The sequence below is a fragment of the Oryx dammah genome, unplaced genomic scaffold, assembly GCF_014754425.2.
Source record: "Oryx dammah isolate SB20612 unplaced genomic scaffold, SCBI_Odam_1.1 HiC_scaffold_15, whole genome shotgun sequence".
Lineage (NCBI taxonomy): Eukaryota > Metazoa > Chordata > Mammalia > Artiodactyla > Bovidae > Oryx > Oryx dammah.
In genome coordinates, this window is record NW_024070199.1 from 39,888,433 (window position 1) to 39,901,452 (window position 13,020).

General features: G+C 38.1%; 1 protein-coding gene across 1 annotated transcript in view; it reads right to left on the minus strand.

The window, feature by feature from the left end:
• Positions 1–10,847: 10,847 nt before the first annotated feature.
• LOC120874598 (solute carrier family 22 member 10-like) overlaps positions 10,848–13,020 on the minus strand; it is a 30,191-nt gene continuing 28,018 nt past the window's right edge. Inside the window, exon 10 of the mRNA XM_040256080.1 lies at positions 10,848–11,772. Within this exon, the coding sequence (XP_040112014.1) occupies positions 11,712–11,772 (61 nt within the window). The 3' untranslated portion in view covers positions 10,848–11,711. The remainder of the gene's footprint in view (positions 11,773–13,020) is intronic.

Genomic DNA, 13,020 nt, shown 5'->3' on the forward strand with positions numbered 1-13,020 from the left:
ATACCATCCTTCTGGGTCATCCCAGTGGACCATCCTTGAGCATCCTGTATCATGCATCGAACCTGGACTGGTGATTCATTTCACATATGATATTATACATGTTTCAATGCCATCCTCCCAAATCATCCCATCCTCTCCCTCTCCCACAGAATCCAAAAAACTGTTCTAGACATCTGTGTCTGTTTTGCTGTCTCACACACAGGGTTATCATTACTATCTTTCTAAATTCCATATATATGCGTTAGTGTACTGTATTGGTGTTTTCCTTTCTGGCTTACTTCACCCTGTATAATCGGCTCCAGTTTCATCCACCTCATTAGAACTGATTCAAATGTATTCTTTTTAATGGCTGAGTAATTCTCCATTGTGTATATGTAACACTGCTTTCTTATCCATTCATCTGCTGATGGGCATCTAGGTTGCTTCCATGTCCTGGCTATTATAAACAGTGCTGTGATGAACATTGGGGTACACGTGTCTCTTTCAATTCTGGTTTCCTTGGTGTGTATGCCCAGCAGTGGGATTGCTGGGTCATAAGGCAGTTCTATTTGCAATTTTTTTAAGGAATCTCCACACTGTTCTCCATAGTGGCTGTATTAGTTTGCATTCCCACCAACGGTGTAAGAGAGTTCTCTTTTCTCCACATCCTCTCCAGCATTTATTGCTTGTAGACTTTTGGATTGTAGCCATTCTGACTGGTGTGAAATGGTACCTCATTGTGGTTATGATTTGCATTTCTCTGATAATGAGTGATGTTGAGCATCTTTTCATGTGTTTGTTAGCCATCCGTATGTCTTCTTTGGAGAAATGTCTATTTAGTTCTTTGGCCCATTTTTTGATTGGGTCGTTTATTTTTCTGGAATTGAGCTGCAGGAGTTGCTTGTATATTTTTGAGATTAGTTGTTTGTCAGTTGCTTCATTTGCTATTATTTTCTCCCATTCAGAAGGCTGTCTTTTCACCTTGCTTATAGTTTCCTTTGTTGTGCAGAAGCTTTTAAGTTTAATTAGATCCCATTTGTTTATTTTTGCTTTTATTTCCAATATTATGGGAGGTGGGTCATAGAGGATCCTGTTGTGACTTATGTTGGAGAGTGTTTTGCCTATGTTCTCCTCTAGGAGTTTTATAGTTTCTGGTCTTATGTTTAGATCTTTAATCCATGTTGAGTTTATTTTTGTGTATGGTGTTAGAAACTGTTCTAGTTTCATTCTTTTACAAGTGGTTGACCAGTTTTCCCAGCACCACTTGTTAAAGAGATTGTCTTTAATCCATTGTATATTCTTGCCTCCTTTGTCAAAGATAAGGTGTCCATAGGTGTGTGAATTTATCTCTGGGCTTTCTATTTTGTTCCATTGATCTATATTTGTCTCTGTGCCAGTACCATACCGTCTTGATGACTGTGGCTTTGTAGTAGAGCCTGAAGTCAGGTAGGTTGATTCCTCCTGTTCCATTCTTCTTTCTCAAGATTGCTTTGGCTCTTCGAGTTTTTTTTGTATTTCCATACAAATTGTGAAATTATTTGTTCTAGCTCTGTGAAAAATACCGTTGGTAGCTTGATAGGGATTGCATTGAATCTATAGATTGCTTTGGGTAGTATACTCATTTTCACTATATTAATTCTTCTGATCCATGAACATGGTATATTTCTCCATCTATTAATGTCCTCTTTGATTTCTTTCAGCAGTGTTTTATAGTTTTCTATATATAGGTCTTTAGTTTCTTTAGGTAGATATATTCCTAAGTATTTTATTCTTTTCATTGCAATGGTGAATGGAATTGTTTCCTTAATTTCTCTTTCTACTTTCTCATTATTAGTGTATAGGAATGCAAGGAATTTCTGTGTGTTAATTTTGTATCCTGCAACTTTACTATATTCATTGATTAGCTCTAGTAATTTTCTGGTGGAGTCTTTAGGGTTTTCTATGTAGAGGATCATGTCATCTGCAAACAGTGAGAGTTTTACTTCTTCTTTTCCAATTTGGATTCCTTTTATTTCTTTTTCTGCTCTGACTGCTGTGGCCAAAACTTCCAAAACTATGTTGAATAGTAGCGGTGAAAGTGGGCACCCTTGTCTTGTTCCTGACTTTAGGGGAAATGCTTTCAATTTTTCACCATTGAGGATAATGTTTGCTGTGGGTTTGTCATATATAGCTTTTATTATGTTGAGGTATGTTCCTTCTATTCCTGCTTTCTGGAGAGTTTTTATCATAAATGGATGTTGAATGTTGTCAAAGGCCTTCTCTGCATCTATTGAGATAATGCTATGTCTTTTATTTTTCATTTTGTTAATGTGGTGAATTACATTGATTGATTTGCAGATATTGAAGAATCCTTGCATCCCTGGGATAAAGCCCACTTGGTCATGATGTATGATCTTTTTAATGTGTTGTTGGATTCTGATTGCTAGAAATTTGTTAAGGATTTTTGCATCTATGTTCATCAGTGATATTGGCCTGTAGTTTTCTTTTTTTGTAGCATCTTTGTCAGGTTTTGGTATTAGGGTGATGGTGGCCTCAGAGAATGAGTTTGGAAGTTTACCTTCCTCTACAATTTTCTGGAAGAGTTTGAGGAGGATAGGTGTTAGCTCTTCTCTAAATTTTTGGTAGAATTCATCTGGAAGCCGTCTGGACCTGGGCTTTTGTTTGCTGGAAGACTTCTGATTACAGTTACATTTTACGTGCTTGTGATGGGTCTGTTTAGATTTTTTTATTTCTTCCTGGTTCAGTTTTGGAAAGTTGTACTTTTCTAAGAATTTGTCCATTTCTTCCAAGTTGTCCATTTTATTGGCATATGATTGCTGATAGTAGTCTCTTTGTATTTCTGTGTTGTCTGTTGTGATCTCTCCATTTTCATTTCTAATTTTATTGATTTGATTTTTCTCCCTTTGTTTCTTGATGAGTCTGGCTAATGGTTTGTCAATTTTATTTATCCTTGCAAAGAACCAGCTTTTGGCTTTGTTGATTTTTGCTATAGTCTCTTTTGTTTCTTTTGCATTTATTTCTACCTTAATTTTTAAGATTTCTTTCCTTCTGCTACACCTGGGATTCTCCATTTCTTCCTTTTCTAGTTGCTTTAGGGGTAGAGTTAGGTTATTTATTTGACTTTTTTCTTGTTTCTTGAGGTATGCCTGTATTGCTAAGAACCTTCCCCTTAGCACTGCTTTTACAGTGTCCCACAGGTTTTGGGTTGTTGTGTTTTCATTTTCATTTGTTTGTATGCATATTTTGATTTCTTTTTTGATTTCTTCTGTGATTTGTTGGTTATTCAGCAGTGTGTTGTTCAGCCTCTATATGTTCGATTTTTTATTCATTTTATATATATGTACAAGTTTCTTTAAGTTGCTCGTTTCTTAATTTCAAATGTAGTTCCCATTTCCTGCAGCTGTGTTCTTCTCTTCTAATAATTATTACCGGTTTTGATATCATATTTGTGTGTGGATGATATCTTACAATTACTTTATGTTTGCCTTTACCTGTGTGGTTTCCCATTTAGATTTTCTTGTATACAGTTGTGGTCTCTTTTCTGCTTCCCTTACCTACAGAAGTTCTGTTAGCATTTTTGTATGACTCATTTGATGATGCTGAATTCTCTAAGTTTTTGCTTGCCTGTGAAGCTTTTGATTTCTCTGTCTAATCTGAATGAGAGTCTTGCTGGGTAGAGTATCTTGGTTGTAGATTTTCCCTTTTAATCATTTAAAATATATTTTGCCACTCTTTTTTATAAAGTTATTAAAATGTGGACCATTTAAAAAAAGATTTTATTGAATTTGCCACAGTATTGCTTCTGTTTGTTTTGTTTTTTTGGCTGACAGGCATGTGGGATCTTAGTTCCCCATCCAGAGGTTGAATCCACACTTCCTGCATTTGGAGGAAAAGTCTTAACCACTGGACTGCCAGGAAAGTTCCTTTCCTTTATTGATGAGAGAACTGAGTGAGATATATTGGGTTAGCAAAAAAAAAAAAAAAAGGTGTTCTGTAAGATGTTACTGAAAACTCTGAACAAACCTTTTGACTAACCCAGTAAATAAGTGACTCATTTGTGTAGTCAGTTACCAATAACACTGGTAGTGGAGTAGTAAGTAGCAGGTGTACTTACAATACTTGTTGGTGTTGGAGCTTACATAATTTAAGGGCTTCTTTTTTTTTTTTAAGAATATGTGTTATGAAAATATGTGCACAAAATTGCTAGATCACACGCCAAACTTTGGGAGGAAATTATGCTTGTGAGTGACTCTAAGTTTAAACTTTAAAGTTTCTTAAAAAATCCCCTGGTAAATAAACAGAGGGGCAGTTTGACTCCAAAGTCTGTGATCCTTTGTATGTAGTATAAAGAAACTCATATTTGAGTTAATATTTATTTATGAAATATATTATTATATATTTATAATATTTAGGAGCTCATACTTTCCTAGAATTTGTTTAACAGAACATGAATTTCTATTTTTGACCCAACAAGTGAAGTGGTGGATTTTAGATGGGAGGCAAAAAGCATCTGTTATCAATAATAATGTGACAAATAATGGGGAGACAACTGGCTGAACTTGTGTGCCCATCATTCATCAGGTGGCTGGTAGAATCTGCTCGGTGGCTGATTATCATCAACAAACTTCATGAGTACTTTGTTGTTGATGTTCAGTTGCTAAGTTGTGTCTGACTCTTTGCAATCCCATGAACTGTAGCACGACAGACTTCTCTGTGCTTCACTATTCTTGGAGTTTGTTCAAACTCATGTTCATTGAGCTGGTGATGCCATACAACCATCTCATCATCTGCCGCCCCTTTCTCTTTTTGCCTTCAATCTTACTCAGCATATACCTGCTGCTTACCATTCCACTACCAGTGTTATTGGTAACTGACTACACAAATGAGTCACTTATTTACTGGGTTAGTCAAAAAGTTTGTTCAGAGTTTTCAGTAACATCTTACAGAAAAACAAATTTTTTTTGGCTAACCCAATATATCTCATCATTTTTCCAATCTTCGTCAGCATCATTTTTCCAATGAGGCAGCATTTGCATCAGGAGGCCAAAGTATGGAGCTTCAGCATCAGTCCCTTCCAGTGAATATTCAGATTTGATTTCCTTTAGGATTGACTAGTTTGTTCTCCTTGCAGCCCAAGAGACTCTCAAGAGTCTTCCACAGTGCCACACTTTGAAAGCATCAATTCTTCAGGGCTCATGGAGAAGGAAATGGCAACCCACTCCAGTATTCTTGCCTGGAGAATCCCATGGATGGAGGACCCTGGTAGGCTACAGTCCATGGGGTCGCAAAGAGTTGGACATGACTGAGAAAATTCACTTTTTTTTTTTTCCCAGCCTTCTTTATTGTCAAGCTCTTGCATCTGTACATGACTACTGGAAATACCATAGCTTTGACAATACAGATATTTTTTGGCAAAATGATGTCTTTGCCTTTTAAAACACTGTCTAGGTTTGTCAATGCTTTTCTTCCTAGGAGCAATCATCTTTTAATTTCATGGCTGCAGTGATCATTTGTAGTGCTTTTGGAGTCCAAGAAAGTTAAATCTCATTGTTTCCACTTTCTCCCCATCTCTTTGCATGAAGTGATGGGACTGGATGCCATGATCTCAGTTTTTGAATGTTGAGTTTTAAGCCAGCTTTTTCAGTCTCTTCTTTCATCCTCATCAAGAGATTCTTTAGTTCCTGACTGTTAGTTCTTTAGACTTTTAGTTCCTCATTTTCTGTTACTAGAGTGGTACCTTCTGCATATATGAGGTTGTGTATATTTCTTCTGGAAATCTTGATTTCAGCTTGTGATTCTTCCAGCCTGGCATTTTGCCTGCTGCAGTTCTCATGTAAGTTAAGTAAACAGGGTGACAGTATACAGCCTTGACGTACTCCTTTCCTAACTTCAAACCAGTCTGTTGTTTCATTGCCATTTCTAACTGTTGCTTCTTGACCTGCATACAGGTTTCTCAGGAAGCAGGTAAGGTGGTCTGGTATTTCCATCTTGTTAAGAATTTTCCACAGTTTGTTGTGATCCACACAGTCAAAGGCTTTAGCCTAGTCAATGAAGCAGAAGTAGATGTTTTTCTGGAATTCCCTGTTTTTTTCTATGATACAACCGATGTTGGTAATTTGATCTCTGGTTCCTCTGCCTTTTCTGAATCCCTCTTGTACATCTGGAAGTCCTTCATGCAGGTACTGTTGAAGCCCAGCTTGAAGAATTTTGAGCATTACCTTGCTAACAATGAACCTAAAAAGCTGCATACAGACGTGGAATAATGAATGGTGAAGCAACCCTGACCACAGAAGAGAGGAGGAAAGTGAAGGCGGTTACTGGATTGGAAGGTAGACAAAATGAAACCTCCATTCTCCTTACTGAGACAGACAAACTGCTTTTTTATTAATAACAAGAGAAGTTAGTTTAGAATATAAGCTCAGTTCCCTTCTCTGTCATGTCTAGCTCGTAGAAGAGAAGTTTTGCCCATTTTGCAACCATTGCTTCATTTAGCTCATTTCCTGATGTGAATCTCCAGTATATGTGCTCTCTGGGATGCCCTGCACCCCTCTTTGTTCTCATCTTCAAAATATCAGTGTGGCTATATAAATTTCTGGTGACTCCCTTAGCTCCCTACACTATCCTTCATATCACCTCCACACTTGTGATTGCATGTATACTATGTTATAGAGAAAGAAAGGGAACACATCTCTCTTGTGTATTGTCTGCCAGTGCTCATCACAAAACCTGGCACTATGTTGGCAAAGAATATGTGTTTTTTGTTGAAGTGTTTGAGAAGAGGAGGAACTGGAAGCAGCACAGATGAAAACTACCCTATTTGACTTGTTCTGCACACCCAACCTACGCAAGAGGATTTGCCCCTGTCCTTTGTGAGGTGAGCGTCATACAGTACATGAAAACATTCAAAGAGTGGGGACATGTATCTAATCTATTTATTTCAAAGTTCATAACAGTGTTGTGAGAAGAAGACATTGATTTAGAGATAGAAGGTGAGGGAAACACACCATATAAGACTCACACGGAACTGATTACATTGTGTAGAATTCCTTATTCATATCACACTGTCAGTCTCTTCACTGGAGACTGCTGTAGAGAACTTCCCTCGCAGTACAGATTTTGTCATTTAATATTCTTCATTTTTCTTTGAATTTTAGTTGAAGCACATCTCATGCATGAAGTCATGACTAGATAGAGATTATGTATATGTCAATGACTATTTCAATAATTAAAATGTAACCAAGGTCCTGATCAAGATAGAAAAATCTGAAACCCTCAGAAGAGCCTCTCATTTATATCCTGTATCACAGTAAAAACCACCACCACCACAGCCTCACTTTCATTTTTTCCTCAGTGTCATGTCCTGTGTACTGTCCTGATCTCCATCACTGTATCACAGTTTAGTCTGATCTTAACATCCACATAATGTAAATGGTAAGAAGATTTTGTGACAATCTCCTTTCCTCATGCTCACTCATGAAGATCCATCTATTCTGTTGATGTAGCAGTAAGATGTTCTCCTTGCTAGTGATTTAGTTTTCATAAGATGAATATGTATGGGAATGTAAGATGAATATGATGAATAGTAATGGAAACTTAAGGAGTTCAGACCATGAACTTCTTATTGCAAAATTCAGACTTAAATTGAAGAAAGTAGGGAAAACCACTAGACCATTCAGGTATGACCTAAATCAAATCCCTTATGATTATACAGTGGAAATGAGAAATAGATTATAAGAATTAGATCTGATAGACAGAGCACCTGAAGAACTATGGACAGAGGTTCATGGCACTGTACAGGAGGCAGTGATCAAAACCATCCCTCCCCCCGCTCCCCCCCCGAAAGAAATGCAAAAAGGCAAAATGGCTGTCTGAGGAGGCCTTACAAATAGCTGAGAAAAGAAGAGAAGTGAAAGGCAAAGGAGAAAAGGAAAGATAAACCCATTTGAATGTAGAGTTCCAAAGAATAGCAAGGAGAGATAAGAAAGCCTTTCTCAGTGATCAATGCAAAGAAATAGAGGCAAACAATAGGATGGGAAAGACTAGAGATCTCTTCAAGAAAACTAGAGATACCAAGGGAACATTTCATGAAAAGATGGACACAATAAAGGACAGAAATGGTATGGACCCAACAGAAGCAGAAGATATTAAGAAGAGGTGGCAAGAATACACAGAAGAACTGTACAAAAAAGATCTTCACAACCAAGATAATCACGATGGTGTGATCACTCACCTAGAGCCAGACATCCTGGAATGTGAAGTCAAGTGGGCCTTAGAAAGCATCACTACGAACAAAGCTAGTGGAGGTGATGGAATTCCAGTTGAGCTATTTCAAATCCTGAAAGATGATGCTGTGAAAGTGCTGCACTCAATATGCCAGCAAATTTGGAAAACTCAGCAGTGGCCACAGGACTGGAAAAGGTCAGTGTTCATTCCAATCCCAAAGAAAGGCAATGCCAAAGAATGTTCAGACTACCACACAATGGCACTCATCTCACATGCTAGCAAAATAATGTTCGAAATTCTCCAAGCCAGGCTTCAGCAATACGTGAACCGTGAACTTCCAGATGTTCAAGCTGGATTTAGCAGAGGAAGAGGAACCAGAGATTAAATTACCAACATCCATTGGATCATTGAAAAAGCAAGAGAGTTCCAGAAAAACATGTACTTCTGCTTTATTGACTATTCCAAAGCCTTTGACTGTGTGGATCACACAAACTGTGGAAAATTCTTCAAGAGATGGGAATACCAGACCACCTGACCTGCTTCCTGAGAAATCTGTATGCAGGTCAGGAAGCAACAGTTAGAAATGGACATGGAACAACAAACTGGTTCCAAATTGGGAAAGGAGTACATCAAGGCTGTATATTGTCACCCTGCTTATTTAACTTTCATGCAGAGTACATCATGCAAAATGCCAGACTGGATGAAGCAAAAGCTGGAATCAAGATTGCTGGGAGAAATATCAATAACCTTACATATGCAGATGACACCACCCTTCTGGCAGAAAGTGAAGAACTAAAGAACCTCTTGATGAAAGTGAAAGAGAAGAGTGAAAAACTTGGCTTAAAACTCAACATTCAAAACACTAAGATCATGCATGGCATCTGGTCCCATCACTTCATGACAAACAGATGGGGAAACATGGAAACAATGACAGACTTTATTTTTTGGGGCTCCGAAATCACTGCAGATGGTGACTGCAGCCATCTGCAGCCATGAAATTAAAAGACACTTGCTTCTTGGAAGAAAAGCTATAATGAACCTAGACAGCATATTAAAAAGCAGAGACATTACTTTGCTGACAAAGGTCCGTCTAGTCAAAGCTATGGTTCTTCCAGTACTCATGTATGGTTGTGAGAGTTGGACTATAAAGAAAGCTGAGTGCCAAAGAATCGATGCTTTTGAACTGTGGTGTTAGAGAAGACTCTTGAGAGTCCCTTGGACTGCAAGAAGATCCAACCAGTCCATCCTAAAGGAAATCAGTCCTGAATATTCATTGGAAGGACTGGTGCTGAAGCTGAAACTCCAATAATTTGGTTACCTGATGCGAAGAACTGACTCATTTAAAAAGACCCTGGTACTGGGGAAGACTGAAGCCAGGAGGAGAAGGGGACAACAGAGGGTAAGATGGTTGGATGACATCACTGACTCGATGGACATGAGTTTGAGTAAACTCCGGAGTTGGTGATGGATAGAGAGGCCTGGCCCGCTGCAGTCCACAGGGTCCCAAATAGTCAGACTTGACTGATTGACTGAAATGAGAGCATATCCTAGCAGACCCCATTTGCATTTAATTACATTATGCTTTTTCACCTTTTCAATATTCACTCAGAGACTTATGTTTCTGAATCATAGACAAAGTGCAAGGAAAAAGCAGAGATAATGTTAAAGAGTGGCCTTGCTTGCAATTGCTCTATCTGTGGTGTTTCTTCTGTTGCAATATCTAAGTGTAGCTCTCTCTGGGTGTAGTAGATCATTAAAGTGGGCCTCCGTCCCTTAGATGCTTTCTGGGTAAAATGTGGAGCACCCAGTGGAAAGCTTTGTTTCCATTTCTGATGGTGAAAGTTTGCTTTCCCATATCCTTACACTTTCTCTTGGTCCTAAGAAATCAGAATTGAAGTTTAAGTTTCCCAGAATTGTGTTAGATTCTAGGAAACTGTGCTCCTAGGTCAAGGTGACACAGATGTCTCTTTCCAGCTACTTCAATCACTATTTGAGAAAAGAGAGATTCTTCCCTGTGTTGGGATTGAGATGCAAGAGGTCAACCCACCCTTTCATCTGAAACTCATAATTTTGGCTTTGTATAAAGATACCACAGTGGAGAGATTTTGAGAATATACATGCAACATAATTCTGGAATCCTTCCAAAGTGAAGAGACTTGAGCCTCCAAGTTATAATCACAGACTTATAGAAAATTAAAATGTGACACCCAAGTTGCACTGTGGCCTACATGAGAGTTCTGATTTTATGCTTTTTGTCTTATCAAATCTCTGTATCCACAGGAACAAGTCAAGTCCTTTATATGTTACATATACATGACAAGGGGCTCCCCTGATAGCTCAGTTGGTAAAGAGTCCACCTGCAATGCAGGAGACCCCAGTTTGATTCCTGGGTCAGGAAGCTCCACTGGAGAAGGGATAGGCCACCCACTCCAGCATTCTTACATGCAGAATCTCCATGGACAGAGGAGCCTGGGTGGCTACAGTCCATGGGGTCATCTAGTTGGACACAACTGAGCAACTAAGTACAGCACAGCACAGTGTGTATATGAACTTATTTACAAAACAGAAATTGAGTCACAGATGTAGAAACCAGTTTTATGGTTACTGGGGGAAAGAAGGGGAGGGATAAATTGAGAGGTTGGGAGTATAATTTTTAATTTGTAGTGATTTTATTAAATGCATACACATTTTGAAGTTGCTTATACTTCAATTTTGATGTCTTAAAATACTAAAATTATATATGCTAATTGTTGAAAATATGAAAACAGAAACTCCAAAGAGAAAGTAATAGTCATTTAAATCCCACCATTAAAAAAGTCACTATTATCATTTCAATGATTGTATTTTCAAAGATTGCTTCCCAGGTGGCACTAGTGGTAAAGAACCAGCCTGCAAATACAGGAGATGTAAGAGATGTGGGTTCAATCCCTGGGTCAGGAAGGTCCCTGGAGAAAGAAATGGCAACCTGCTCCAGTATTCTCGCCTGGAAAAGTCCATGGACAGAGGAGCCTGGTGGGCTACAGTCCATGGGATCGCAAAGAGTCAGGCACAACTGAGCTCACACACACAAGATATTCAAAGATTACATAAGCTTTCTTTTGAAGGAGATTTATGATATCAAGTGTATTATGTTAAGCATATACATATTGGGTATCTGTTTCTGGATTTTTTTCAATGTCCATTTGCATATGATACGGTGTTCTGATTTTTGTAAATTTTTTTAGGGTTCACCATATGTTGTTCCATATATCAGTTAGATCTTAATTCCATGGTGTTTCTTTGTTTCTGAATCTGAATCATCTTGTCTATTAATAATTTATTGATAAATTCAAAACTTTTAAAACTACTTCCCCCCAAATTGAACTGTTCATGAAAGTATATGATAAAGTGCAAATTAATATAATGATTGTAATGATATACATTTCCCAGTATATTTTCTTGCAGTTGGTGAATAAATAGGAAAATTCATATTTGTTCTTCGTATTTTTCTTTTCTTCACCAATAACTCCTTAAAACTTGGTCACTTTTATGCAGAAATCTTTTTCATTTACTGTTTTTGAGAATTTTTTGCTGGAAAAACAAGAAACAACCAGTCAACCAACCAATAAGTAAATGAAAAACAACCTTTGAAAAAGAAAATGTGAAAATAGGTTTGTGTACCCTCCATACATAAGTACAAATTGATCCTCTCCATCATCTTTTTTAATTCAATAAAATCTATGGGATTGACACTCATGCTGGAATAGGATCTGCTGACTGTGGAGATCCTAGCAAGTTGCTACTATCATTTGGTCTCTTTAGAGGTCTGGCCAATGATGGAAGAAAGGCAAGAGGCGAACTGAAAATCCTAAAGGAGTTCCTCATTTGTTATGGGTTGAATCATGTCTCTCTTAAAATTCATGTGTTCAAGTTATAACTCTTAGTACCTCAAATGTAAGATTGCCATATTTGGAAACAGGGAAGTTGTAGATAAAATGAATTAAGATGAAGTCATATTGGGCTAGGATGGGCCCCTAATCCAATAAGACTGGTGGCTTTACACAAAGGGAACATCAGGACACAGAGGTGTGCAGGGAGATGCCAAGTGAAAATTGGAGTTATGCTGCCACAAGCAAAGAAACTATTGAAATGTAAGAGAGACCTGGAACAGACCCTTCCCTGGAGCCTATAGTGGGGACATGGTCCTGCCAACAACTACAGCTCAGACTTCCAGCCTATATAATTGTAAGACAATAAATTTCTGTTGTTTAAGGAGCTCAGTTTGAGTCACTCCATTATGGAAGCTGTAGGTCAGTAATGATCTTCCTAGGTGGGGCAGTGGTAAAGAATCCACCTGCCAATGCAGAAGACACAAGAATTTGGAGTTCATTCCCTGGGTCAGGAAGATCTCCTGGAGTAGGAAATGGCAACCCATCGCAGTATTCCTGTGTGAAAAATTCCATGGACAGAGGAGTCTGGTGGGCTACAGTCCATGGGGTTGCAAAGAGTTGGAAATGACTGAGTGACTGAGCATTTTTCTTATTTACAAATTTTTTTTTTACCAGTTTCTTATTTTCCTTATCCTCAATATTTCCATTATTTATCGCAGCAAAATTGTCTAGTGTTATAGGCACCAATATAAGATTTCTCTCTCTAGTATCTTTTCAAAGAGAGACTTTAATTTTTATGGATCTGAAGACCATGAAACATGATCAGAAATGTATGTCTCTCATGAGGGCAGGTAAGATGTGCCCTAAGATATTAGTGGAGCTAATATCTTCTCTTCAGCACTAAAACTACTAAAGAGAACAGGGAAGAAGGGATCTCTGCAGTCTAGAT